The following is a 27,096-nucleotide window of genomic DNA, read 5'->3' as shown; positions in this document are numbered from 1 at the left end:
AGGCGTACTGAAGACAGACTCAAACCTGCTTTTTACTTCTGGTCAGGGTGCAGCTAGATGTCGCAATGGATAGAGTACTGGACCTGGATTCAGGAGGACCTGAGTTCAAATCCAGCCTTAGACTCACACATAACACTTACTATCTGTGTGACCCTGGGCAAATCACTTAACCCCATTGCCTAACCAAAAAAAAAAAAAAAAGAAAAGAAATAATAATACTTCTGGTCAGGCCTATACCCAGAACAGTTTACCTGAGGTTCCTGGTTATTTATTTCCTGCTTTGTTTTTCATTCCTGATGAATTTCTAGGACAGGTCACTAGTCCTTCTCCGTCTAATAACTTAGGATGAATAATACCCCTCTATAGAGAATTTTTTAATGCTTTCCCCAGATCCTCCCTCCGACACCAAAGGGGCTGAACAAACCTCTCTAACACAAGCCGACTGAGGGTCTCATTGGTGTGGGATGGCAGGTTCAGGGTCCCCTGTAGGATCGTCAGCTTCTTCTTTAAGCTCTTAGGAAAGAGAAAAATGCCTAAGTGTAAATGAGAAGACTAATGAATAAAGCTCTTAGTCTAGAGATGGACGAAGAGAAAAGAACAGGTTTGGGAGAAGAGGCAAGGCCAGCTCAGTCACTCCTTCAGTACACGGAGGCTCTTCCCTTGCACAGCCAGGCTGATACAGTCCAGAGTCCAGTCCTGGAGCCTAAGGCTCAACTTCAGGGGAATAAATTTTTGAAGTGATTCTGCACAACTTACTTCCCCCTCGTGCACTTCGATGACCTTTGGTGTCCAAATTCACCAAGAGTGGCAACAGTAAAAAAACAAATGGTGATCTTTTATGTTCACAGGACAGGAAGGGATTATTGGTCACATAAATAAAGTCTAAAGTACTCTTCAGGTAGGACAAATAACAACTGAGGGTGTGCCCCTTGCCTCTCAAAGTGAGGTGGGGACTTCAGCCAATAAAAACTATAACCAATATTTCAGAGGGCAAGCACCATGACAATGTCCAGCAGTGGACAGACAGAAGGATACATGAAGGAATAAAGGCAATGCTACACCTCCCATTTCTGAAACCTGTCCTGGATGAACACCCAGGCAGCCAAAAATGAATGCAATCATTTAGGTCTGGGTTTCTTTGTTGAAAGTGTCAAATGTCAAGCTTATTAGGAAGAGTTAAGCTGAGTACAGAGGTCTACACCAGGAAGTGAAAAACAGGGGTTGCACTGTTACTTCTGGTAAATGCGCATAAACTTTTGGACCCTTCAAGTCAGGCCTTCACCATCTCACCGTGATTTCCTTGTCTGCATTCTGTAAATCCTTCTGGGTTGATTTCAGTTCCTCCTTGATATTATCAAGCTCAGAGAGTGCCTTTTGTAACTACGGAAGAAGAAAGAGAGAAAAGTTCCAAAGAATTGTACCAACTCACACTCAAAGCACCTTCCTTGGGACAATCTTCAGGAGTTGCCTGGTAGGGAACTCTCTCATCAGTCTGTTAGAGGCCCTTGCCTGAGCAGGGTTCCCCCAGCCAAGAGAGTTTACTTTGCCCAGACAGTGCAGCAATTTTTCCCATCATCTGACCACACAGATGACTGCCCCCAGCAACTCATTCAATCTCTTGGGGCAAGTAACAAAGTCATTTCCTCTAAACTCCCAAACCTGGACACAGCAGGCCCAAGTACTTGGCAAATGACTCCTGCAGGGATTGCTAGGTCTTTTCCTTGGAGTCCCATCAAGATAGATGGGACTTGGTTACTGACATTCAAATCCCTGTAGTACAATCCAGGGTACTTTGAGCCCAGCTGAGATGTCCTCAAGCTAGACTGGGAGGTGGAGAAGGTGAAGAACAGTCACAGTAGAAGATGGGGAAACTGATCCTTGTTGCTACAAATGATACACACATACAGAGTTTTAATAGACTTAGAAGGGGATCCTGACTAAAAGCTCCTAGACTTCTTCCCTTGCATTTTGGAAAGGTTAGGCTAAGTGCTGGCAAGGAAAACATCAAAAGCACCTTTTAAAGCAGTTCTTCCAAGTAAGTGAGAAAATCTGCTGTTCTGCATCTACACTGACTTGACTTAAAAAGCGACCACTGCATCTTCAGAAAACCAAACAGGAGAGCTCGTCTCTTAATGATGGCCCAGCCCCATGATGTTCAGAACAATGCTCTTTGCTTTTGGGACATGAATGGTCATTCCCCAAACTCAAGGCCAGAGGCCTATATTTTGCTCTTTGAAGAGGGAGGGAGGGTGGTATGGTGCCCTGAGGGATGGATTTTTAGTCATAGCACCCAGGCTCAAATCCTGGCTCTGCTGTGTCTATGGGAAGTGGGACAAGCCATGTCAACTTTTGGGCCTCTTTCTTTGCAAAATGAGGCAATGATGGATAAGAGAACTTAAGATCCCTTTCAAGAGCAAAATCAGTCATTCACCAACAAGCATATATTAAGCACCCACTATGTGCCAGGCACTGGGGATACAAATAAAAGAATGAAGCCATCCCTATTCTCAAGAAGCTTACATTCTAATGTGAGAGACAAGTAAATCTATAAGGACACACAGAATATATCTAAAGAGAATTTTGTTACTGTTCAGTTGTTTTTCAGTCGTGTCTGACTCTTTGTGACCCCATTTGGGGTTTTCTTGGTAAAGATATTGGAGTGGTTTGCCACCTCCTTCTCCAGCTCATTTAACAGATAAGGAAACTGAGGCAAACAGGGTTAAGTGACTTGCCCAGGGTCACATAGCTAGTGTCTGAGGTCAGATTTGAAATCAGGGAGATGAGTCTTCCTTTTTCCAAGCCCAGTGCTTTATATACTGTGCTACCTAGCTGTCTATACAGAATCAATTGAGGAGGAATAAAAGGACTGCTTTGCTGCAGGCTATGTGATCCTGGTGAAAGAAACTGCTGATATTCAGACCAGGTGCTGGGCAAGAAATACGATCTCGTCCCTTTCTAAGCCTGTCCTATAGCCCCAAGGGAACGGCTGAGCTTATAGGTCCCACAGAGGAGTACAGGCAGCCTGAAACACTTGACTTGGCTGGGATGCCCTAGACTGAGGCATAGGCCTTTCACCACACCCTCCTCCCCCTTCTCACAGCTCCCCTCCCCCACCACATTACCTTGTTATTAGAAGAAAGCAAATCCTTCCTCAGCTTATCTGCCAGTTCACCTGAGGCCTTCCGGGCCTCTTTGAGATTTTCATATTCTCTGCAAAATCATCACACAGAAGCATTAGGATGTTGGAATACAAAGTTCTCTTAGCATCAGAGGGCATTATCCAAGCTGTTTATTAATATTTACTAGTGTCGAGCCCAAAGTATTATGTTAGCAAAACAGGGAAGTATTACTGATGGCAGAGAAAAGAACAACGGGATAGCAGTGAGGATCTCTGGGCACATCATTTAAACCTGTACCTCAGTTATTCTCCCTGCAAAAGGCATACCATTCTATCTACTTCACGGATATGAGCTGACATACATGATTGGGGCCGCTGTGAAACCAAGCAGCATGGAACAGGCAGGGCTCAGCAGTTCTCTAAGAGGAAGCACAGTGGAACCCATGAGCTCCTGGTTCCACCCTTCCTATTCTGCTGCGTCTGGATAACTAGCGGTAACAGGCCCTAGTCAGCTCATGGCTGACCCTCCACCCATGCAGGCTCAGAAATCTGCTTTAAGTCTTCACCCTAACAAAGGGAAGCAGAAGGCTAAGGTTTGGAATTTTAGGCAGACACACCTACCTTGGTAGGGAGAAAAATGAACTTGGTCTGAGGGTGTAGGGGGTTACACAGAGAGAAGGGCCTCTAGCACTCAGAGCCTCACCTGCCAGCTTCTCTTTCAAAGTACAAGCAGCAGAAAGGGGAGTGCTAGAGCCAAAGAGGTTCCTGTGTCTACAGGGTTGGATGCTGGGATTAATCTGTTCCTTTCAGAGAAAGACCCTCTCCTCATGTAGGCAAGTGATGATGCCTCAGGAAAGCCCCGAGTGCATTTTGGAATACCTACTTCTTGAGTGACACACAGTATACAGCCAGTTGTTCCATGGCTGACTGGCCTGCTCCCATGTCCCGAATCATCTGTTCCACCTCTGGGCGCTGGCTCTGGAGCAGGATCTCGAGCCTGAAAAAAAAACCAACTGAATGGCTTGTAAATTCTAAAGGATCCAGGGCAGAAGCATCCTAGCAGCTCGGTTTCCCCTCACTGCTGTTGCTATAGCAATGTATCAGAGCTGCTGGGTGAGGAGAAAGGGAAGTGTCTGCAGGCAGCATCACCAATGGATACCTACAGAAGGGCTGAGGAAAGCTGCTCTACTCTGATTTCACAGGAATGCTGCTAGGCAAGAAGGGTCAACAATGAAAGGCAACACCTTTACCTCAGGGCATTTCTGAAGGACAGTGATACCAGAGGAACACATCTAAGACCTTGCTAAGCTGATAAATAAAGAGCAAACCAATTGAGGAGTAAGCAAGACCCTCTTTTACACTCACTCCTTTATTCTCACTAAACCTGCTCTTCACCTTCAATGAAGACTCTGTTCTGTGCCTATTCTCTCAGTCTCTTCCTGAATCACTGGCTTCATTTGCCTCTATACCCAGACTTGACCCCAAGGCTGGCCAATTTAATAATTCACTAATAATCACCATGGAAACCTTCACTACTCATTAGCCTTTCTACTATCACATAATTGTTAATCCTCAGCCCTGGGTAGTATTACCCCACTATACAATTCCCCTATTTATACTCTGGTCCTGGAGATCTTTAACAAAGAAAGCGATGAAATGGAGCCATTTCACCCACTACAAATTTGTGGCACAGAACCTCAGCTGGGACCTCACTGTTGCTCAGCATTCCTTTTACTCTTTTCCTATTGGCTTATTCTTGATTAGCAATTTGTTCTGTAACTTTTCCTTTCTCCTCAAGCCCCAACTGAACCCCCATCCTCCACATTTATAGAAGACAACTTCTGAGAGAACATAGGCTATGACATAAGCTTATTCAACTCTGTTCTCAATCTTAAAACTTTCTAGCATCATCCATTCTGTCTCTCCTTTCTTTCTGCGTCAGTGGAAGCAACATCTCAATGCCTTGGTAAAGCCAATCCCTCTACCTATTCCCTGGATCCCATCTCCACTTAAATGCTCATTCCTTCTCTCTCATGCATCTTCCATCTTTACCTCTCCCATCGGCCTACAAGCATGCTCAAATTTTGCCAGTTCTAAAAAAAGATAACATTCCCTGACCCTTCCATATCCAGTTACTATCCTAGCTTTCTTCCCCTTCTTGGCTTACATCACTTTTTTTTTCAATATCACTTACTCTCCCACTGCCTTGCCATCCAGTTTCCATTTTCACTACTTCACTGAAACTCCTCTCCAAAGGTCACCAATAACTTTCTAATCATACTATATCCATAGCTTTTTTTAAGTCCATGATCTCAATGAAGCCTATTTAACACTACTGGCCACTTCCCCCCATGGATACTCTTGGGCTTCACAGACCTCATACTGCTCTGGTTTTCCTACTCTAGCTGCTCACTTGACTTCTTTTGCTGAACTTTCTTCCAAATAAATATCTAGAGGTTTTTTCTTGGTCCTCCTCTTCTGAAGCTACACTGTCTCCCACTACAATTTCATTTATTCCCCTAGTTTAAAGTAGCACCTCTAATGTAGATCCGAAATCTCTATCTCCAGCTCTGACCTCTCTCTCAAACTGCCTAAAAGGACACTGACGTCCCACCAGCACCTCAAACTCAAATGTCCAAAACTGACTTTATTATTCCTCCTAAATTTGTTCCTACCTTCTAGCTATATCTCTCAGTGACATCACCATTCATCCAAGTCTCTCATGTTGAAAATCTTGGTTTATCTTTGGTACTTTCTTTTCCTCCACATTTCATACATAATTAGTAAGTTCTATTACAGAGGTTCTTAACCTTTTTTGTGTACCCAACCAATCTGGCAGTCTTGTAAAGCCTAGATTCCTATTTAGAATTTTTTTTAATATAATATTTTATTTTTTCCCCCAGTTACATGTAAATACAATTTTTAGCATTCATTTTTAAAACTGAGTTCCAAATTTTCTCCCTCCCTCCCTCCCCACCCCCTTCATTGAGAAGGCAAATAATTCGATATAGCAAAACATTTCTGTTACAATCATGTTGTGAAAGAAAACCAAAACCAAAAACCAAAACAAAACAAAAACCTCAAACCTCAAGAAAAGTAAAGAAAGTACAAAAAGTATGCTTTAATCTATATTCAGAAACCATCAGTTCTTTCTCAGGGGATGGATAGCATTTTTCATCATAAGTCCTTCAGAGTTGTTTTGGATCATTGTATTGCTAAGAATAGCTAATCATTCACAGCTGATCATCTTACAATATTGCTGATATTTTGTACACAGTACATTTCACTTTCTATCAGCTCATGCAAGTCTCTCCAGGCTTTTCCAAGAGCATTCCACTCATCATTTCTGATAGCACAACAGTATTCCAACACAATCACATACCACAATTTGTTCAGCCATTCCCTAATTGATAGGTCTTCCTTCAATTTCCAATTCTTGGCCTCAGAAAAGAGCTGCTATAAATATTTTTTGTATATAGAGGTCCTTTTCCTTTTTTTTTTTTTTAAATTTCTTTTGGGATACAGACCTAGTAGTGGTATTGCTAGGTCAAAGGGTAAGCATGGTTTTATAGCCCTTTGGGCACAGTTCCAAATTGCTCTACAGAATGACTGAATCAGTTTACAACTCCACCAATAGTGCATTAAAGAGCTATTTTTTCCCACATCCCCCCACCATTTGTCATTTTCCTTTTCTGTCCTATTAGCCAATCTAATACGTACGAAGTAGTACCTCAGAACTGCTTTAATTTGCATTTCTCCAACCAATAGTGAGTTAGAGCATTTTTTATATGGTTATAGATAGCTTTGACTACTTCATCAGAATGTTTTTAAATAAATGAAAATGATAGGACTACAAAGAAAACCAATTACATTGAAATACAGTTATCAAAAATATTTTAAAAACAAGTTTATGGAGGGGCAGCTAGGTGGCACAGTAGATAGAGCACTGGCCCTGCAGTCAGGAGGATCTGAGTTGAAATCCAGCCTCAGACACTTACTAGCTGTGTGACCCTGGGCAAGTCACCCAACCCTGATTGCCTCCCTCCCTCTCCCCCCAAAAAAGACTTCTGGGTCATGTGAACAATAAGATGGCAGACAAGCCAATTTCTCTGATTTTTATGACCTCTCAAACCTCTCCAAAACAGAAATTATGTACCAAAGATAAACCAACTTCAGCTGTTTCCATGGCTTAGGACACCCAGAATCTAAGAGAAGGTTAAAAACAAAACCAAAACCCAGGAACTGATGCCCACTGACCCTGAGCTCACTCAGCACCCCTATGCCACCTCCCATGCCAAGGAGCATTAGCAGATTCAAGGATATAACACAGGCTTACACCAAAACACACCCCTGCATTCCAGTCCTCCCTCCCTCTTTCTAGTGCCATAGAGATCTTGGCTCCAAGTTGTACAAGTTTGCTTGGGACTGGACAGTCAGTTTGACCACACGACCCTTTAGAAGGAAAGTGCCAGAGCTGAAAAGCTCTGAATTGCCAACGCTGGGCAGTAGGACAGGTTACCAGGGCAGGAGAACCTGTATGTGGGGAATGGTGCAGCACTCCACCAAGCCTGGGGGAAGAGCACAGTATTCACCTGGGGCCAGTTCTGACTACCCAAAAGTAGGCCGAAGGCAGAGATCTAGACTAGCGAACCCTTAAATGCCCAGTGTGGGAGAAGGCTAAGACACTTAGAGATCCAGCCCCCAAGAAAACCACTATCAGTGGGGAGGGAGTCAGGAAATGGGTGATAACGAAAAGAAGGGGAAGGGGGCTGGAGACTGAAAATATCAGAAATTTCAGGAAGAAAGAATCTCAAAGCCCTTGAACATAAACAGATAAATCAACAGGAAAAACAGTAACAGAAGGAAATGTGGTTTCTAGAGCTAGTAATCAAGTTCAGGCATCTATGAATAAATACTGCAAAATAAAGGAAAATGATCCAACACTTGATAAGACAGGAGGACCCTGGGGGATTTGAGGAGAACATGGAACCACAACATGCTGTTCCTGAGTAGTTTAAAAGAGAAATAGAAATATGAGGGAAGAATTTATGTCCTATAAAAACAATGGGCAGAACAGAAAAACTGGAATCTGTGATGGCAAGTCTCAATGAAGAACAAAAGAGAACAATAGATTGGGAATGTAAATACACAGAAGTGAAGAATAACCTAGGAAGAGAAGCAAAATCCACAAACATTAAAAGAAAATACATTCACTATGCAAGCAAAACATGGATCTCAAAGACAGGATTCATAGAGAAAACCTAAGGATCACAGGTCTCCCAGAACTTTATAGGACAAAAGACCTCAGCACCACAGTGAAGGAAATAATAGAAAAGCCCAGAACTTCTGAACACAGAAAAATGAAATCCCAATGGAAAGAATTCATACTTTGCCTCCGGAAAAAAAAAAAAACCCCAACAACAATGAAAAAACCAAGGCTGCAAATTCCAAGACACACAGTGGTTAACAACAGAATTCAGAAATAAGTCCTGCAAGCCATCAGTAGAAAGACCTTCAAATACAAAGGAAAGGACATTTGAATAACATAAGACTTCTGTACCCTCTAGAAAAAAGGAGGAGGGAATGGAATACTGTGTTCTAAAGACCATGGGAGATCAGGATGTGGTCCAAGGTGACCTGTCCTGCAAATCTGAGCTAAAACATATAGAACAAAAGATGGACGTTCAATAATAAAGAAGAATTTGAAACATTTTTAGAAAGAAAATCAGGCCTGAAGAGATCATTTTCTTCTTAAACACCCAAAACAACAAAAATGCAGGAGTGAATAAATACAGATAGCACCAGCAACAAAGATACACACGAGACGACACCTTTCTAAAGGTATACTAGGAAACAGGGGTAAAGGTGGAAATCTGGTAGAGGTAACAGTGAAGAGGTGGGCAGGGGACAGCATTATAGACAGAACCTAGTGAAACTACCTACAGGTGAATGCATCTTTTGTGGACTACATTACAATATAGGAGGGTATCTGAAAGGGGGGAGGGGAACAGGAGGATAGAGAGAAGTGAGCGATGCACCAGAGTCAAATCAAGGGCTAGCAATAAGGGAAAAGTGACTTCTTTGGCTTCGGAAAGAGAAGAGTCTATAGGGGAATGGGTGAGGAGTAGGGGAGAAAACTGAGAAGCAGGAAAAGGAGGCTTTACTTTGGAGGTGGGAGAGGGCTGATAAATGCTGCATGAGAAATGCAGAGAAATGGATCAGGCCTGGGGTATTTGGTGCCTGAAAAGTCTACTTGTCCTGGGGGGGTAGGGGGTGGGACTCCTGCGGGGCAAATGACACCTAGAAGAATGGGAGAGCATGGACACAGGGAGATTTCAAGGCAAATGCAGGAAAAATAAGAAAGGTCAATGAAAGGGAAAAAATCCAGCAGAGTAGGAATGGGGTATGTGAGAAGGGCCCTATTATGGAGCAGTGTGTCCTCTATGACATCGGCAATAATTGGCATTACTCTGAGAGAGAGGCACAACGGAAAGGAGAATTCCATGGGGTAAATACTACAAGGCAGTAGCAGAGCCTAGAATGGATACTTTAGAAGCTTTGATTGTATAAAAAATACTGAGAAAAGAGAGAGACTAGATGATTAAAGGGGTCATGAATCAGAGGAAAATGAGGTTCTAAAGTAAACAGAAAGATAAGGTCGATAATGAACAGAGTGAGAGAAATTCTTTTTGGAAAGGACTCAAAAAAAATTAAATTTAAAAATTAATGAACAGGACTAGCTGAAGGGAAGGAGAGGGATGGGGAATGTACTTGACTGAGAGGAAAAAAGGGGGGGAAGTAATATATAACTAGATAAAAGCAGGAGAGAAAAAGGAACAAATAAACAAAACCCTAAAGGGAAAAGCGTAACAAACAAGAAGAGGGGATTTGGGGGAAGGGGAAGGGAGCCAGTAAGTAAAATAATTGAAGGTACATAATACTGTGTTTACAGCAAAAGAGAGGGAAAACCATAATTTGAAAGGAAAAAAACCCCTCAATTATAAGACACAGAGGAAAACATAAACCTAACTCATAACTTTAAATGTGAATGCATTAAACAAGCCAATAAAACAAAACAAAAAAAAAGTGACAGAAGGGATAAGAAAACAAAACCTTTCAATCTGTTGCTTACCAGAAACACATTTAAAAAACAAAGAAATCCACAAGTTCATGGATCCTAGGTTAAGAAATCTTGCTTTGCCACTTTTATCTCTATAACATTCCCTCACATCCATCTCCTACTCACTATTCCCACAGCAACCACCCTAATTCAGGTCCACAATACAATGTATCTAGATTTTAAGATTAACTAAGGGGGTCTTCTTTCTTCTACTCTCTTTCCCCCTCCAATCCTTTCATATTGCTGCTAGACTACTTTTCCTTGCACACAGACCTGACATTTCTCTTCTGGCCAAACCATTCACTGGCTTCTTGCAGCCCAAGCGAAATTCAAACTCTTTAGCACAGTACTGAAGGCTAACACCTGAAACCTAAACTTTTCCAGTCACATCTTACTTTATTCGCCTTTCCATATTGTTCAGCTTGTTCTCCCAAGTAGACCACTTATTTTCCTCCTTCAGTGCCTTTGCTCTTTATTCATATCAATCCTAATGCTTAGGACGCTTCTCTCTCCCCACCCATCCTTTAAAACCTAGCTTAACATGACACTAAGAAGCCTTTCCTCATCACCATCCCTCACAGAAGTAATGACCTTGCCCCCAACCTCATATTATATTTAAGTCCATCTGAAGTACTCATCACACATTATTTTATATCATAATTATTTGTGCATAAGTCATATTCCCCTACCACTCGAAGCTTCAGAAATGCACTGACTGCATCTTACCTAAACTTTTGTGTCTCACCGGCTGCTGGCGTAGTGCTCAGGATATAATAAATGCTTAGTCAGCATGAACCGTAGAATTAAATTCTCATACTGGAGGATCTCACTGGCCTTGAAAGTCAAAAAAGTCCACTGCAATGAAGTCCTTAACACTCACACTAAACAGGACTATTCTTCTCCTGTTCTCCCCTTCTAAGAACTATGAAAAATAGAATCAAAAACAAAAATGTGAACCAGCTCCCTTGCCATTCTCAAAAGCTATGACAGAAGAGAAAGCTGTTGTGGGAAACATTTCCGAGCTCTCTTCCTCACAGGTGGGAAAAGAATAAGAGTTGGAAAGAGAAGGGGCTGAACTGTCCAGCCTTTGTTAAATCAAGGCCTCTGTGATAATGACTTAGTCCTTGCGCCCCAAGCTCACCGTTCCATGCTCTTCATTTTGTTCCTCAGGCGGCATGTCTCCTCTTTCATATTCCTGGTCTCATCCTGCTGCTGCTCCAAGTACTTAATCTGTTTCTGGGAGGAAAAAGAAACTGTTGCTTAAGTGGATTCCTAAAGATTACCACTCACAGGATGGGTTTCTTCTACAAGGTCTCAGAAAACATGAGGAACGCACCTAGCAACCATTCGTTTCAAGGTCAACTCTGATTCTGCACTAGACTGGCTGAAGGACAATGGGTCAAGTTACTCCCTATCTGAAAAGGAGACCATCATCTTCCTGTCCCTACGGTATTTTATAGATGAAACACAAATAATAAGCCAAATGTGGATGATTGTTATCTATGGACTGGCAGAGATCTGTCTGTAACCAAGCTGTAAGAAATCAATCAATAAGCATTTATTAAACTCCTACTATATGCCAGGCTCTGTGCAAGGTGCTGGGAATACAAGGCCATAAAAAGAAACAGTCCCTGTCCCCAAGAAGCTTAGACAACATGTACAAGTGTTATAAAAGATAAAAACAAGGTAATTTTTGGTAATTTTGCTCTAGTAGCTAGGGGAATCAGGAAAAGCTTCATGAAGAAGATGGTACTTGAGTTTTGAAAAAAAAACAAGTGAAGGAAAAAAGCATCAATAAAATGCTAAAAATACACAGAACAGAGCAAGAAAGAAGTTCAAAAGGGAATACAGACAAGAAGAGTAATTTTATAATTATCACATTAAATTTAGTGTTCACTTAAAAAATCCAAGCAGTATGTAATACAAGTGCAGGTTCACATATAATCCTTTTTATTCTTTGTACATCAAAATGTCACTTGTCACAATAAAAAAGAAAAAATAAATTAATAAAAAATAAAATAAAAAAAATTAAAAATCTAAGAGGTTATGGATATGACAGTAACATAGGAGGAGACCCAGCATCTGGGGAATTACATTACATATCGATTTAATTTAGAATGGCTTATTGAGTTTTTCAATTTCAAAGAGAATTTCTCTACTTTCTTGCCTTCTACAGTATGTTAGCAAACAAGCAGCAATTAGCAAACATCCCATGAAATGATGTTTCTTGCTACCTTTGAATACATAATGAAACCAAATCCATCAAACCTGTGGTCAACTCTTTTCACTCAACTTACATCCTCCTTTGTCCTCTTGTTTGATTTATTACAAGAATGTCAATACTGATACAATTTGTTTCCTCCAGTACTATGTCTACCAGGTCACTGGACAACAATCTCACATTTAGAGCACCAAGGCAACAGAGTTAATGTTTATAAATGTAAACTTCTGTGATTCTTTTACGTTCTATTCCCTTTTCTTCCACTGCAAAAATAGAACAAGGCTGCACAGTCCTGTTTATGGACTGTCATGGTCAAAGAAATTAATCCTCAAGTGGGCAGTCACTGGTGATGAGCTCTCTGTACTTCGTCCTTAGAAAGCAGATGTCATTTGTCACCAGAACCTTATTCAAAGCCTTTCAAGCACCTGAGTTTGTACTCTTCCCCAGTACAGCCCTTGAGAATCCAGAGCCACCTCCACAGCATGATGAAGCATTAGAGTAAGACTTTGTACAGAAAGACAAGGATGATGAACAGGGGCCTCTGTCATCCACCATGAAGGTGTGCTTATCATTTTAAGGCAAACTTGGTTTGAATCTTGCTTAGACTCAGGAGGCAGCTCTCGATTTATCTTCCCTCATATCAGTGTGTTGGTTCCCAGTGTACCGCACTGCAAGAGTCAGCCCTTCACCTAAGGAATTTCTAGAAATATAATGAACAGATTCTTCCCTTTCAAGATATTCTCTTCTCCCCACACTCATCCTGATGCCTGAGCCAGCTCCTAAATCTTCCTTCCCTTGCTTCCCTTCTTCACTCAGCTCCCTAAAACAGAACTGAAGAAACAACGAAAACCCTGCAGTCTGACCTCCTGCAGAACGACAGCTGTCTTTCAAACAGCACATCACATGGGGCTGCTGCTTCTTTTGCAGCTAGAATATCAATCTCCAGTTCAGATCAATCGCTTCATTCCCCCTTGGGGAGGGCAGGGGGGCTGAGGAGGGAAAGAGGCCAACAGGCCCATGCTGACAAAATATTCATTTGGGTTTGGGGGCCGCTTGCTTTGATCTTCCCGGTCAGTTGAGCACATTGAACTTCAAAGTTCCCTGCTCTTCCCTGGTATGCTGTTTGATCTGGCTCCAGAGAGCAGCTCGGCCGAAGGCTGAAGCACTAATGGGAGGACTCCTGAGGCCTGTCTCATCAGCTGCCTTCTTGAAGCTGGCCTGGGCCTATCTCGGGCATAAAGGGCTCAGGCCTATTAGTTCTTGTCTTGCAAGTGCCTATGGCTGGAAGGAGCCAGAAAAGCTTTTCTGAGCTGTTGTGTACTTTTCAAAGTCAATACGCAAACTTGGCTGCCACAGCAGCCTTCATGGGCCTATACAGGTCCCAAAGGGGCTTGAATTGAGTTGCACTCTGGGTCATTTTATAATTTGATTTATCCATTTAACAAGGTAGATTGCTCAAAGCAGGCTACATATTCGCTTCCTCAAGTCCTCGAGCAGGAGTTCTTAACCTCTTGTGTCATGGACCCCTTGAGCAGTCCAGTGAAACTTATGGGACCTGTTCTCAGAATAATCTTTTTAAATGCATAAAATGAAATGTGTAGGATTGTAAAGGAAATTAATTATATTGAAATACAATTATAAATTTTTTTTTTAAAAGTTCATAGTTTTAATAACATCTGCTCTAGAGGGGCTAACAAGGGGCAGGAATTTTTCTCCAATATACACATGGGGAAACCAAAGCAGAGATAGTGGAGAACCTCAAGAACGGGAGTTCCTAGTCCCATGTCCTTTAACATCAGGAAAAATTTTCAGTGACATAGAGAATTACTGTCTGTAGAAGAACGAGAGCTATAAATCTGAAGCACACAGATCCCCAAAGGACTTACCTTGAAAGTTGAACACAGCATTTCTGACTCGCCCAGGGCCTTTTGCAGTGACTCTATGGTAACATTTCGCACATCTAATACTTCTCGCAAAGAGTCAATGATGGACTGGCAATCTTTCTTCTCTTTTACTGGAGGGAGACATTCAAATCAGCACAGTACAGATTCCTAACCCTAGCATCCTGCTTGTACCCTTCAACCAACTGCCAGATGAAAAGAGAAAGAGAGAGTGTATGTGCGTGCGTGTGCGTGTGCGTGTGCATGTGCGTGTGTGTGTGTGTGTGTGTGTGTGTGTGTGTGTGTGTTTTTATAGGTAGGTAGGGGTGAAGAGATTAAGGGGCAAACTGAAAAGCCAATGAGAGTGTTTGCACTGCTGATTTTCCTAGGAGAGGTTCTTATTTGCTCCAGAAAGGCTAGGAGCACTAGCTTCTACTCCATAGGCTACTTCAAATGAGGAGAAGTGCAGTTCTCCCTACTAAGCACCATTAGCCACATAAGAACCTAGGGGAAAGTTCCAAATCCTTTCCAAACTAGTAAACAAGTTAGCTGTGCTCCCCCTTTGAGCTTCCTTCTCCTTAGCATGTTCTAGGCCAGAGACCTTGGCACTCAGGCTTAATGACAAAACTCATTCTGTTCTTTGTGACTCATATTCTGTACGTAAGCAGCCCCCAGGACCCATCTTCCCAAATCCCCAGGGTTTTCCTTCATGTTCCAGGGATCTCCTACTTTTCACAGCCACATGTGACCAGCACAACCCAGGCTGAAGCCCTCTCCTTCACATTCTGATCCATTCTATACAAATCAGCCAATGACCAGGAAGCAACAAGTCAGTGGCTGAAGAGTTGCACAGACCCACCGTGATGGTCTCAATCATGCCCTCTGTCTCTACCTTAAGAGCTGGGCAGACTGAATACACTCAGCCACATGGGGGGAGGACCAGCCTGGAATGAATTCCTAGATGAAGGCTTACTTGGGGCTCCCCTCCATTTCTAAGTACAGCTTGTTTGCTTCTTTGGGAAATTTCTCAGCTGTCTGGAGGGAGTAGGCACAATTCTCTATAACTCACCTTTTAAGGATAGCTGGGCTCTAGTCTTATCCAGTTCATTCTGCAAGGAAACAAATATGGTCAGAGATCTAAGGGCATCACAAATACTTTCCATACTATTTCTAATATAGTGCTATCTGAATTTAAGAGGGGTGTCCTATTTGATAAAGGGAAAACCAGAGGTACTGGAGATATAAAGGATATAGCTAAGTCTCCATTGATAATACAAGGATGCATTCTAACTCCAGTCCGCAAAATACTGTTCTCATACAAAAATTTATTTTAATACCTAAAAAGATTTCATTAGTGTGGATATTCCCTTGATTGATGCAGACTACATATAAAATTTCCATGTCTTAGTAGACTATCTTCATTATTTGCTGTGCCTAAAAAAAATTCATCACATTGTGGCAAACCTGTCAAGACATCTCTATAAACCTAGATAGGCTGGTTCTTAGATAATAACTCGTCGCTAGGCCCATACCAGAAGCCCTTCCACTTTGGCAGGTTCTGTCAAAGCTTGTGTTCTAGCAAATCTAGGGTCACCTCCACATTATAAGCAGGCATTAGAGAGGGATTGTGGTAGAAGATGCTGAAACTAAAGTTCAGAATATGCATTCTAAAAAAGAGACAAACTAGCTAGGTTACATCTTGCTTCAAGTCCATCTTGAATTCTGTAACCCTGGGATGGATAGAGTCCTGCTTCCTGGGATCTACCTGGAATTTTCTTATTAGTTTTAGCCCTCCAAATACTTACTGGTCAGACAAAGGTGTGTTTGGGTACAGTGGATATTTGAGGAATGAAGGATACTCTCTAGCAGTTAACTAGGGAAAAACACCAGCCAAATGAATCAAACAAAAACTCAAGGTCGCTCTAATCCCTTTCATATTTTAGTACAAGCTTTACTAAGCATTTACTTAAAATCATTCTTTTAGCCCCAAAGATACTGACCTCCTCCCCTACTCTCAATTTCTATTTTTTAAGCAGGAAAGTATTAGAAGATGTCATTGTTGCCGTCATTACAGGGGCTATACCATTTAAAAACGGAGCTGTTGCCATGACAATAGAAGCAATGGTAATGGCTGAGCACACTGGTTTGAAGCAGAAGAGGATACAAGAGTCCCATTATTTGAACTCCAGCTAACTCAAGGCTCAAAGGAAGCAAATGTGTCACTAAGCTACCAGCAGGAAGGTGGAACAATTCAATGCCTAGCAAAATTAACCCTTAAAACCCAGCAATTACGTGTCAGTCCTAACACAGCTTTATTTAGGGAGCCCTATGATTCTAGCCACTTCACATCCAAAAGGCTAACAGAAAGAATCCAAACGGAGCCAGCTGTGAAAGACTACATGATACCCCAAAGTCAAAGGCCTAGTCATTGGGAACTTCAAGAGTAAAGGACCTCAATTATTTCTACTGAATGTTCTGTGCTCAATTTCCCTAGCTACAAAATGAGGCTGGCAGAATTAAGTCAGTTCACAAGCAAAGTGAAAGAACATCCAAGAAGGGTTTTGAGCTTCCCAGTTAAGAAATCTACAAGTACAAAGATTTACTAATATAGCAATGTGGTTTTCAGTGCTAAACATCACTGCAAGTATTAAGTGTCCAGGGAATGGGGACACTACATGAGTGTTTTTCAAGCTGGGAATTATGCTGGAATTTCACAGGGACTGCGGGGAAGAGCAGACTGACTCTAAATCTAGTGCTCTTTTCATTATGTCACACTGCTCTCATATAAAAACAGTAAGAATGAAGTGAGGCATAAACTGAGGAGCAAATGGGGGCCCTGGGTTCAAATCCCAACTTAGACACAATCTTTGTGGCCTCCTTTTCCTTATTTATAAAAGGACTTGCCTGAAGGGCCTTCACACTTCTAAATACCATGGTAACCTTGCTCCTGCATATTATTACTAACAATATTATCACTTTATAACTCTCCTTTGCTTCAATCTTCAATGGCAAGAGCCCAGTTATTATTACTGCTCTTTCTTTTTCAACAACATGGGAACCCTGACCTTTCTTCATGGGCAGACACAAAATGGCATAAGGGTTCTATTGAATAACAAAGCTGAAGAACATTTCCCCTGCATAATGGCCCTGCATACCTTAAATTTTTAAAAAAGTTCATTGTTTACTTAGTAAACATTAAACAAGAACATTTCAATATATAAAAAAGAACAGGAAAAGACAACTGCATACAAAACCGTGAATCTTTATTTGCTCCCACATACCTTTAAGGTCTCTGCATCCAAGCCTGTTTCCTCTTCCTGAGCAAGGTCAAAGAACAGCTTATTGATAATGGATCTTTTGCCAACCTAGATGGGAAAATAGAATAGGGAAAAGAGACTCATCATCAAAGATCAAGAAGCAGGTATAAAGGGAAAAGGGGAGGGAATGAAATATCAAGATCTGACAGCTGCCTGCCTGATTCTGATGACTGCTGCAAATCCCTCTCTCTTTCCACCCTCAGAACACTTAGATTATACTAGAAATGGCACTTTGCTCCTCTTCTAAAGGAAGGAATTAGGGTCAGGTTTCTCTCAGAACATCAGGTGCACTTTACTTTTTATTTTTTGGTGAGGCAATTGGGGTTAAGTGACTTGCCCAGGGTCACACAACTAGTAAGTGTCATGTGTCTGAGGGCAGATTTGAACTCAAGTCCTCTTGACTCCAAGGCTGGAGCTCTATCCACTGTGCCACCTAGCTGCCTCATCATCAGGTGCACTTTGGCTAAAATGGATAGCTTCCAAGTGCCCCACATGCCCTCAGAAAACTCAGGTGGCAACAATTTTGTGTTCTCTAAAGTTATGACACTATTTAATTGAATGATAGCTCCCACTGCTAAAAATCTCACTATTCCATGGCTAACTCAATGAAAACAAAGCAGCCAAAGGCATTGGACCTTAAGAAAATCAGGAAAAGGATGGAGACCAGTTTTCTTGGAAAAATAAGCTAGCTATCACTGATCTTGATGAATGAAGGCATCTCACAGGAACATAAAATTTTAAGAGTTAGAAGGGGCTTCAGCACCCATCTAGTTTGACCCATAACCAAAAGGAATCTTCCCTGTAACAAACTCAAATGGTCATCCACCACCTGCTTGCAGACCCCCATGGTGCTATCTTGTTGAGAAGGCACCTCCTCCAAACTTTACACAGAATGAGGATGCCCAAACGAAGCTGCAGTGAGTGACTAGAGACAAGCTTGATATTTCCCCAAGAGCTCTTCTCATTTAATCACTCCAATAAGGAAAGGCAATCTCTCATCAAGGCACTCCTACCATTGACACTACCTCTAGAAATAGTAGTTTACCTGGATCCGACATTGTGGACATGTACGACTTGGAGCACTGTCAAACCATTTAATGAGGCTGAAAAAGAGAGAAATGACAAAATGGACATTTTTAGATATTCCTTAGCAAAAAGTTCAGATACCTGGACTAACTGCTTTGGGAAGTCTGTGAAATACAGACTGAGCATTTACTGAATATAAAGGCATACACTGAGAGGATTCAAGACAGGATAGGTAAACTCCTATATTCCTAAACCAGCAGGAACCTTTGAGATCATCTAGTCAAATCCTCTCCCTTTACAGACGAGGAAAAAAACAACCCAGAGTGGTTAAGTGATTTGCTCACGGACACTAAGACAGCAAATAGTACATAGTACATAGCATAGCTAGAATGTACTCGATTCCAGATCTGGTGCTTTTCTTACTATACTATGATTTTCTTCCCACATAGTATGTACAGTTTAATAGGAATGATAAAATAGGATTACAAATAACTCCTCAATTTGTATAGTACTGTAAGCTTGCAAAGTACTATTCTCAAGTCTGCAAGGTACTGTTGTTGGTGGAGTTGTGAACTGATCCAACCATTCTGGAGTGCAACTTTGAACTATGCCCAAAGGGCTATAAAACTGTCCATATACTACTAAGTCTGTATCCCAAAAAGGTTAAAAAAACAAACAAGGAAAAGGACCTATATGTACAAAAATATTTATAGCAGCTCCTTTTGTGATGGCAAAGAATTGGAAATTGAGGGGATGCCCACCAACCAGGGAATGGATGAACAAGTTGTGGTTTAGATTGTGATGGAGTTCTATTGTGTTGTAAGAAATAATGAAGGGAAGGCTTTCAGAAAAACCTGGAAAGACTGTACTGATACAAAGTGAAATGAGTAGAACCAGGAGAACATTGTACACAGTAACAACTATATTGTACAATGATTAACTGTGAACGACTTAGCTATTCCCAGCAACACAAAGATGATTCTGAAGGACCTATGATGAAAAATGCTATCCACCTTCAGACAAAGAACTGATAGAATTTGAATACAGATTCAATCACGCTTTTTTTAAAATTTTTCTTTAATTTTCTTGTTTTTTTTTGTTTTCTTTCAAAACATGAATAATAGGGAAATATGTTTTGCATGACTGTACATGTATAACCTTTATCAAATAGCTTGCCTTCTCTCAATGATGGGGGAGGAAGGATAGGAGAGAATTTGGAATTCAAAATTGTAAAAAATGAAGATTAAAAATTGTTTTTACATGTAATTGGGAAAAAATAAAATACTAAAAGTTTTAAAAGTCTGCAAAACAACAAAAACAAATATCACCTCCATTTTACAAAGGGAAAAACTAAGGCTCTGAAAAGTTACACGAACTTGCCCATGATCACACAACTAACAGGTGCCTGAGGAAGGATTTAAAGCTTTGTTTGACCAAGTCCAGTACTCCAGTCACTATACCATGCTGCCTGTGGTGTAATTATAAAAAGTCATTACATTAATTAGACTATAATAAACAGATAGGAAAAAAAAACTATAGTGTTACAAAAGAACTGAGTAAGAGGAAATCGTTTCTGGTTTGGAGCAGTGTGATAATAATCAGGGAAGACTTCATGAAGAGATGGTACTTAAGGTAGGCCCTGAAAAATGGGAAGGATTTCAACAAGTGGAGATTTATTCATCCATCAAAAAAAATCATCCTTTATGGTATTCCCAATCCCTCTCCTTGTGCCCTTAATCCCCTCTTCTCTCCTCTGGCACCGTGCATCCTTGAACACTGCATCTCTTCTCATTTTCAACCTCTCCATATCAATAGTTTTTCCTTCAAAAATGCCCAGATCTCCCCCACCCTTAAAAAAACTTCACATTATAATCCTGTATCTCAACTTCCATTGTCTTTACTTTCTTACCTCCCACTCACTTGTTAAAGTAATTAGGTGGCACAATGGGTAGAATGCCGGAGTTGGAAATCAGGAAAACCTGAGTCCAAATCCTGCCTCAGACACTTCCTAGTTCTGTGATCCTGGACAAGTCATTTAATCTCTGCCTCAGTTTCCTCACCGGTAAAATGGTAATAATAGCACCTACCTTCCAGGGGTGCTATGAGGATAAAACAAGACAATATTTTTAAAGTACTTTGCAAACCTTAAAGCACCATATAAATGCTAGCAGTTGTCATCACTGTTGTTATTATTACTTTCTAACCCTTACAATATGCTTTCTGTCCCTACCACTCAATAGAAAGTGATCTCTGTTAGGTCACAAATGATTTTTTTGTCAAGTCCAAAGCCTTTTTCTCAGTCCTCATTTTTCTTTACCTCTAACTCCTCTGACACTACTAATCAACCCCTCCTTCTGGATATTTTCTTCTGAGTTGTCATGATATTTCTCTGTTAGGATTCTCTTTCTCAGTCTCTTTTTATGCATCATCCTCTACATGCTGCTCCTTCTGCATGAGTATCCCAACTCAGGGCTCTGTCCTGGACCTTCTCTTCTTCCCTCTTCAGGTAATGTCATCAGCTCCCAATGATTTAACTATAATTTCCATGCAGATGACTCCTAAGTCTATAGATCCCACTCTCATCATTCTCCTAAGCTTCAGGCTCACATCTCCGATTGCTTGCCTGGCATCTCCACCTGGATATCCCATGGGCATTTAAAATTCAACATGTCTAAAACAGAATTCATTATCTTGTCCCCTAAACCCACCTTCCTCCTAAATTCCCTATTTCTGCAGAGGGCACCACCATCTCTCCAGTCAACAAGGTTCACAACCTAAACTCATCTTAAACTCTTCACTCTCACCTCCCTGCATCCAATCAACTGCAAATCATATCTTGATTCTACTTCCTCAACATACCTCCCAATTTGTTTATATATCTCAGTCTCTATCTGTCCTCTCATGTCTATTTTTAGCAAAACTAATCGAGTCCCTCATCACATCTTGCTTAGACAATTAAAAAATCCTAATTGGTCTCCCTATATTTAATCTCTTCCCTCTCTAATTCATCTTCCACCAGCTGCCAAACTGATATTCCTGACATATATGACCATGTTACTCCTTCAGCATGACATGGTCAGATGTGTTTTAGGAATATCAGACTTGAAGCTTCAGTGGTTCCCCACTGTCTTTATATTAAAATACAAAATCCTTTGTTTGGCATTTAAAGTCCTACACAAGTTGACTTCAGCTCCCGTTCTAGGCTGTGCTAGCACAGTCCTCTCCCTCCCTCATTTTACACTCCAGTCAAACTGACCTTGCTTGAGACATTCAGTCTCTTGCCTCTGCTCCTCTGCACAAGCTGATCTGCTAATCTGGAATGCTTTGCCCCCTGGAACCCCTGAATCCCTTCAAAGCTCAATTCAAATGCTACTCCCTTGAAGAGACCTTTCCTGAACCCCTAGTAGAATGTTAGCCCCTTGAGGACAGGGGATGCCTCATATAGATGCTATCTGAGGATAGGAACTTTCTCACTTTTGCATTTGTATGCCTAATGCCTACAGAGAACAATGCCTGGCACATAGAAGAGGCATTTAATAAATGCTTATTAATTGGATGAATTATATTTTGAGCCTGCTACTATGTAGCACATTCAAAGCACAGGCAGCTACGTCAGACAACTCACAGGGGTAGTGAAAGGTACTTGAGGAATGGTGAGTTTTCTGGTTTGGCTTCATCACAAGTGAGTAGTATTAGAATCAAGTTCAAGAGGTTGGCTGGAACCAAGTTGTGGGGAGCCTTGAATGCCAAGCTAAGGAGTGGCATTTTCACTTAGTAGACAACAAGGAGCAATCAACAGCAAGCAACCCATTAAAAATCTAATGCAGGTTCTAGCTCTGTTCTAAGCCTACAACACGCTGTGCTCCAACTAAGTCAAAACCCACAGTCTTACACTCTCACCCCTTGCAGAATGGCCCAGTCTGCACTCAAGACCAACCTTAGTCAAAGCTAATAACTTGAATCAGTTTAGAACATGGAGACAAGGTGTACCCTAACTGGCAGTTGGAGACCTGGACTCTGATCTGAGCTCTACCAGTTTTTCCCTTTTTATTTTTTAGTCTTCCTAGTTTCTATAATCTGAAAAATGGGAAGAACTATACTTGTCATCTCTCTCCCATACAAAAAAGCTGCAAAGATGAATGAGGTAGTGTCTGCTCCAAACACTTTGCAGTTCAGAAGAAAGATGTGAGAAACACTAGAGTTGTCATTCTCACTTCATATTAAGCAGATGGAAAGTACAAAGAAATGATTTTGCTGATAAAATGAATATGTTTTAATTTCACAGCCTTATTTCTCCCACAGTCCAATTTCTTTTTGTGCCCCAGGACTACAGTGTTCAGTATAAGTGTGTGCTAAACAAAAGCTATGGGTAAAGGTTTCTGCAAGCTATCTACAAGCATGTAGAAAACAATAATCTTTGGCTAACCAGAACTTTAATTCCTCTATCATTAGCAGCCTCCCACAAATTGCGATAGTTTCTGGTACTGGTTAACAAAATGTAAAACCTAGCTACTTAGTTTAACAAACAACTAAGGTATGATGAAAAGGGCACTGGTTTTGGAGTTTGAAGGCCCTATGTTCAAAGCCCAGTGCTGACACTTACCAGCTATGTAATTACAGACAAATCACTTAATTTCTTTGGATATCAGTTTCCTCATTTGCAAAACACATTGCATTTACATTCTCTACCTTGTAGGGCCATCGTGGAAAAACTTTGTAAACTGTAAAGTGCTGTCTAAATCAAGTATTTTTATTATTATAACTTTATACTAGTTTTAATTTGGGTGAAAAAAGCAATTGTATATAAGATAAGCTAAAAAAATTTTCAACTGAAGCATAACTTAGATAATGTAAACAATGGCAGCTAATAAACTATACAGGAGGTAGCCATGACTGAGACAAGCTAGGTTCCTTCTTGAAAGGATCTGTTCAAGGAAAAGGTTTGAAACAGGTAAAATGATAAATTAGTATTTGTATTTCTTTGTTCTCCATAGTCAATGACATCACAGTCCGAAAGCATGGCTCTTCATGTGTACAAAATGGTGGGCTCCATCTCTATCCAGTAACTGAGGAGAACATACAGGCTAGTTGCCATTCTTGGACCAGCTTCCCTGCTTCCTGGGCTGCTGTTGCCCTAAATGAGCCAACTCCTTTCTGACTGTGCCCTGCAGTTTGTTATCTCTTACTATCACTTCTCAGAAATCAACAGCTAGGTCCCATTCCTTTGGGCTATGCTTTCTTGACCCTTCTCAGATCCATTCTTGGAAGGTTTTTTGCCCACCTGGTCTGATGTTGCCCCAGATCAGTAAGCCTCATAATGACTGCTTAAGAATCTTGCAGCCTGAACATGGCTAATATGGAAATATGTTCTGCATAACTTCACACTTGTAATCGATATCAAATTGCTGGCCTTCTCAGGGAAGGAGCAGGGACAAGAGGGATGGAGAGAATTTGGAACTCAAAATGTTAAAAAATGAACAATTAAAAAATGAATAATTAAATTATTTTACATGTAACTGAGAAATAGTTAACAAAATAAATAAAAACATACTGAAAAATATGAAAAAATATGAAACATTAAAAAAAAAAAAGAACCTTGCTGCCTGCTATCCATCCCATATGCACAAACTATAAGCATTGCTTCTGAGCAGCAGGGACAAACAAATGGTCCTCCAGGACTTCACTAGTAATGACTATGCTGCCAATTTGATGTTTAGTATGGTCCATCAAGATGAATAATGCAACTGGCTCCAGTATTAATTTGCTGCCTAATCCTTTACATCAAGCCTGTTTTAACTCTTTACATAACCAAACAGCACAAAGTCAGCCTACCCAGCAGCCAACTCAAAGGAAGCTCTACTGTGGAAAAAATGAAACTCCTTTTTCAGATCATTACATTAAAATTCCACCTCTCTCTCTCTCTCTCTCTCTGTGTATACACACACACACACACACACACACACACACAGAGGTTGTTTCTCTCTGGTCTTAAAGCCATATTTTAATAAAGGAAATTTGACTGATGGCAGGAGTATTCTCAACACAAAAACACACACACAAAGGAAGAAACCGAGGTGCTCATCTATTCAAAGTAAATGAGACTCTGGGACAGGTGGTAAAATACCTTAGTTTCATACCATATCTATTACTGTGGCTCCAAATGTGTAGCCAGCAGCAACAGCTTTAACAAGCGGCTTCAGCTGATGCCTGGATTCTGCGAGCTAGCGTTAGCAATGAAAAGGGGCCACCATCCCACCTTGAAGACTTTCCTGCGGCTTACACTTCTCTTTGACGTAATAGAAAGGACCTAAATTCATAGGTAAACGTTAGAAAGGCCCTCAGAGATCAACCAGCTCAATATCCTTACTTTAGAGGGATCAGGCCCAGAAGCTTCAAGTGGAACGCCCAAGGTCACCCAGGTAGTAAACAGCAGGGCTGGGATTCCACCACGAGAGATGGAGAAAGGTGAGGAGTGCTTGCCCAGAACCTGAGCGTTCAGGGGTTGGGGCCACGGTTCCTCCCTCCCTAGGAGCCATTCATTTTCACTTTAATATTATGCTCTGATTCTGAATTCCCAAGGGGCAGGATTGGGACTCGCACCCCGCTCTCCTGACCCTTCATCCGGGTGTCTTTTCACTGCTTCTCGGAGAACTCTAAGCCCAAGGAAGAGTCGGGAGGTCTGGATCTGGATACCAGCTCTGTTACTAATTCCCCCATCCGGCCAGCCTCAGTTTCCCCCTCTCGGAAAACGAAAAAGTTAGGCAGGGCGATCTCCGGACCCTGCCCCGCGGCGCGGCCCGCCCCGCACTCACCACGCCAGGTGGAAGGTGTGCCCGCAGTGGATGGCGGCCACATCCCGGGAGTGGTCAAAGAAGTCCGAGCAGATGGTGCAGAGCGCACGTATCGGCATCCCGGCTCTTGGTGCCTCTGCTCGGGGAGCCCGTCAGCAGGGCCCGGGGCCTAACTCCAGCGGGTCTGGGGACAAGGGAAGGCGACTCGGGGCCCGTGGTCTCCAAACCTGGGCCGCAGCAAGCGACCACAGAATCTTCTTTTCTCCCTTCAAATTTGGCTCCGTCAGAGTCGCTTCCGGAAGCGAGGCGGAAGTGACGCAAAAAGAGCGAGGCGCGAGATCTGAACGAGAGCGGTGCGAGGCCCGCGCAGGGTGGGGGGGTGTGGGGGGAAGGGGCGGGGCTAGCCCGGGGCCGAAGAGGGCGGGAGGCGGAGGCGTGTCCCGCCTCGGCCCCAGATGCATCTTTGACACCTGTAGCGCTTGTGTGCCAGGGCCTCTGTTTCCCACGGAGTGACTGGACTGGTTTCTTCTCCCATCTCCCCCCCGCCCGGGCCAATCCTCCCTGGACCTCAGTTTCCCCATCTGTAAAAGGAAGGAAATGCTCTCCAAGTGGCACTAAAACTTGGGGGGACGGGGAAGTAGTGTGGTCCAGCGGAAAGAGGTCTGGGTGGACTTGGGGCAAAAAACCTGAGCTAGTCACCTGCCCTCTGAGGGCCTTCGTTGTTTTCCCATCTATGAAATGAAGGGGCTGGCCTCGACAGGCTCCGACATGCTTGGATTCATCCCAGATTCCACCCTCCTTCCTTCCACTTCCCCTGAATCTGACCGGCTTCTGTGTCCTGAATCGTTAGGGGCATCGACCTGGCACCTCTCAGCCTTATGGCCTGGGACTCAAGGTTTCTAAAGATTCTCTTTAAAACAGGTTTTCCCCATTATACTATGAGCTCATAGAGAGCAGGAATTGTTTGTTTCTTGCTTTTCTTTGCACCCCCAGCGCCTGACAATTGTTCAGTTGACTCTTTGTGACCCCATTTGGTGTTTTCTTGGCAAAGATACTGTAGTGCTTTGCCATTTCCTTCCCCAGCTCATTTCAGAAACTGAGGCAAACGGGATTAAGTGACTTGCCCAGGGTCACACAGCTAGTAAATGTCTGAGGCCAGATTTGAATTTAGGAATTCCAAGCCCAGTGCTCTTTTCTCGGTGCTGCTACCTCGATGACCCATCTTGCTTTTACTTATCTGTTTATGTTTTGTATCGCTCAGTTAGCATAAGCTAGTAAGTGTCTGAGGCCAGATTTGAATTCAGGAAGATGAGTCTTCCCGACTCCATGCCCAGCACTCTATTTCACCACCTAGCTGCCTTCCTGACACATAGTAGGGGCTTAATAGTTGACTATGGAGGGTAGGAAGTCCCAAGTCATAGAACCAATGTCCAGGGAGCTCAGGCCCCTGCTCTATGTCTCCAGTAAAGATTTCTCCTGTCCTGGGCAAATCTTTCCCTTTCCTTACTGTCCCATCCTTCTGGCTGTCCCTCAAATCCCCCTGCCTCAGCCTTAGGTAGGGGAATCTGGACTGGTTCAGCCCCAAAAGTGTGAATACAGTCTATATATCCCCTAAGGATTCCA

At 42.2% G+C, this 27,096-nt stretch overlaps 1 protein-coding gene across 2 annotated transcripts in view; it reads right to left on the bottom strand.

The window, feature by feature from the left end:
* The window catches only part of TRAIP (TRAF interacting protein), a 48,737-nt gene extending 22,981 nt beyond the window's left edge, over nt 1-25,756 (bottom strand). For both annotated transcript variants that reach the window (XM_027837296.1, XM_027837297.1), the window contains exons 1-10: nt 25,495-25,756; nt 18,702-18,759; nt 17,621-17,704; nt 15,409-15,448; nt 14,346-14,473; nt 11,380-11,474; nt 4,002-4,115; nt 3,123-3,210; nt 1,291-1,380; nt 425-513 (exon numbers count right to left, since the gene is read on the bottom strand). In XM_027837296.1, coding sequence (XP_027693097.1) covers nt 425-513; nt 1,291-1,380; nt 3,123-3,210; nt 4,002-4,115; nt 11,380-11,474; nt 14,346-14,473; nt 15,409-15,448; nt 17,621-17,704; nt 18,702-18,759; nt 25,495-25,592 — 884 coding nt within the window. In that variant the 5' untranslated portion in view covers nt 25,593-25,756. The remainder of the gene's footprint in view (nt 1-424; nt 514-1,290; nt 1,381-3,122; nt 3,211-4,001; nt 4,116-11,379; nt 11,475-14,345; nt 14,474-15,408; nt 15,449-17,620; nt 17,705-18,701; nt 18,760-25,494) is intronic.
* Between the last annotated feature and the right edge of the window lie 1,340 nt (nt 25,757-27,096).

The sequence above is a fragment of the Vombatus ursinus genome, unplaced genomic scaffold (assembly GCF_900497805.2).
Source record: "Vombatus ursinus unplaced genomic scaffold, bare-nosed wombat genome assembly UNPS02014820.1, whole genome shotgun sequence".
Taxonomy (NCBI): Eukaryota; Metazoa; Chordata; class Mammalia; order Diprotodontia; family Vombatidae; genus Vombatus; species Vombatus ursinus.
This window is presented reverse-complemented; position numbering and strand designations above follow the sequence as displayed.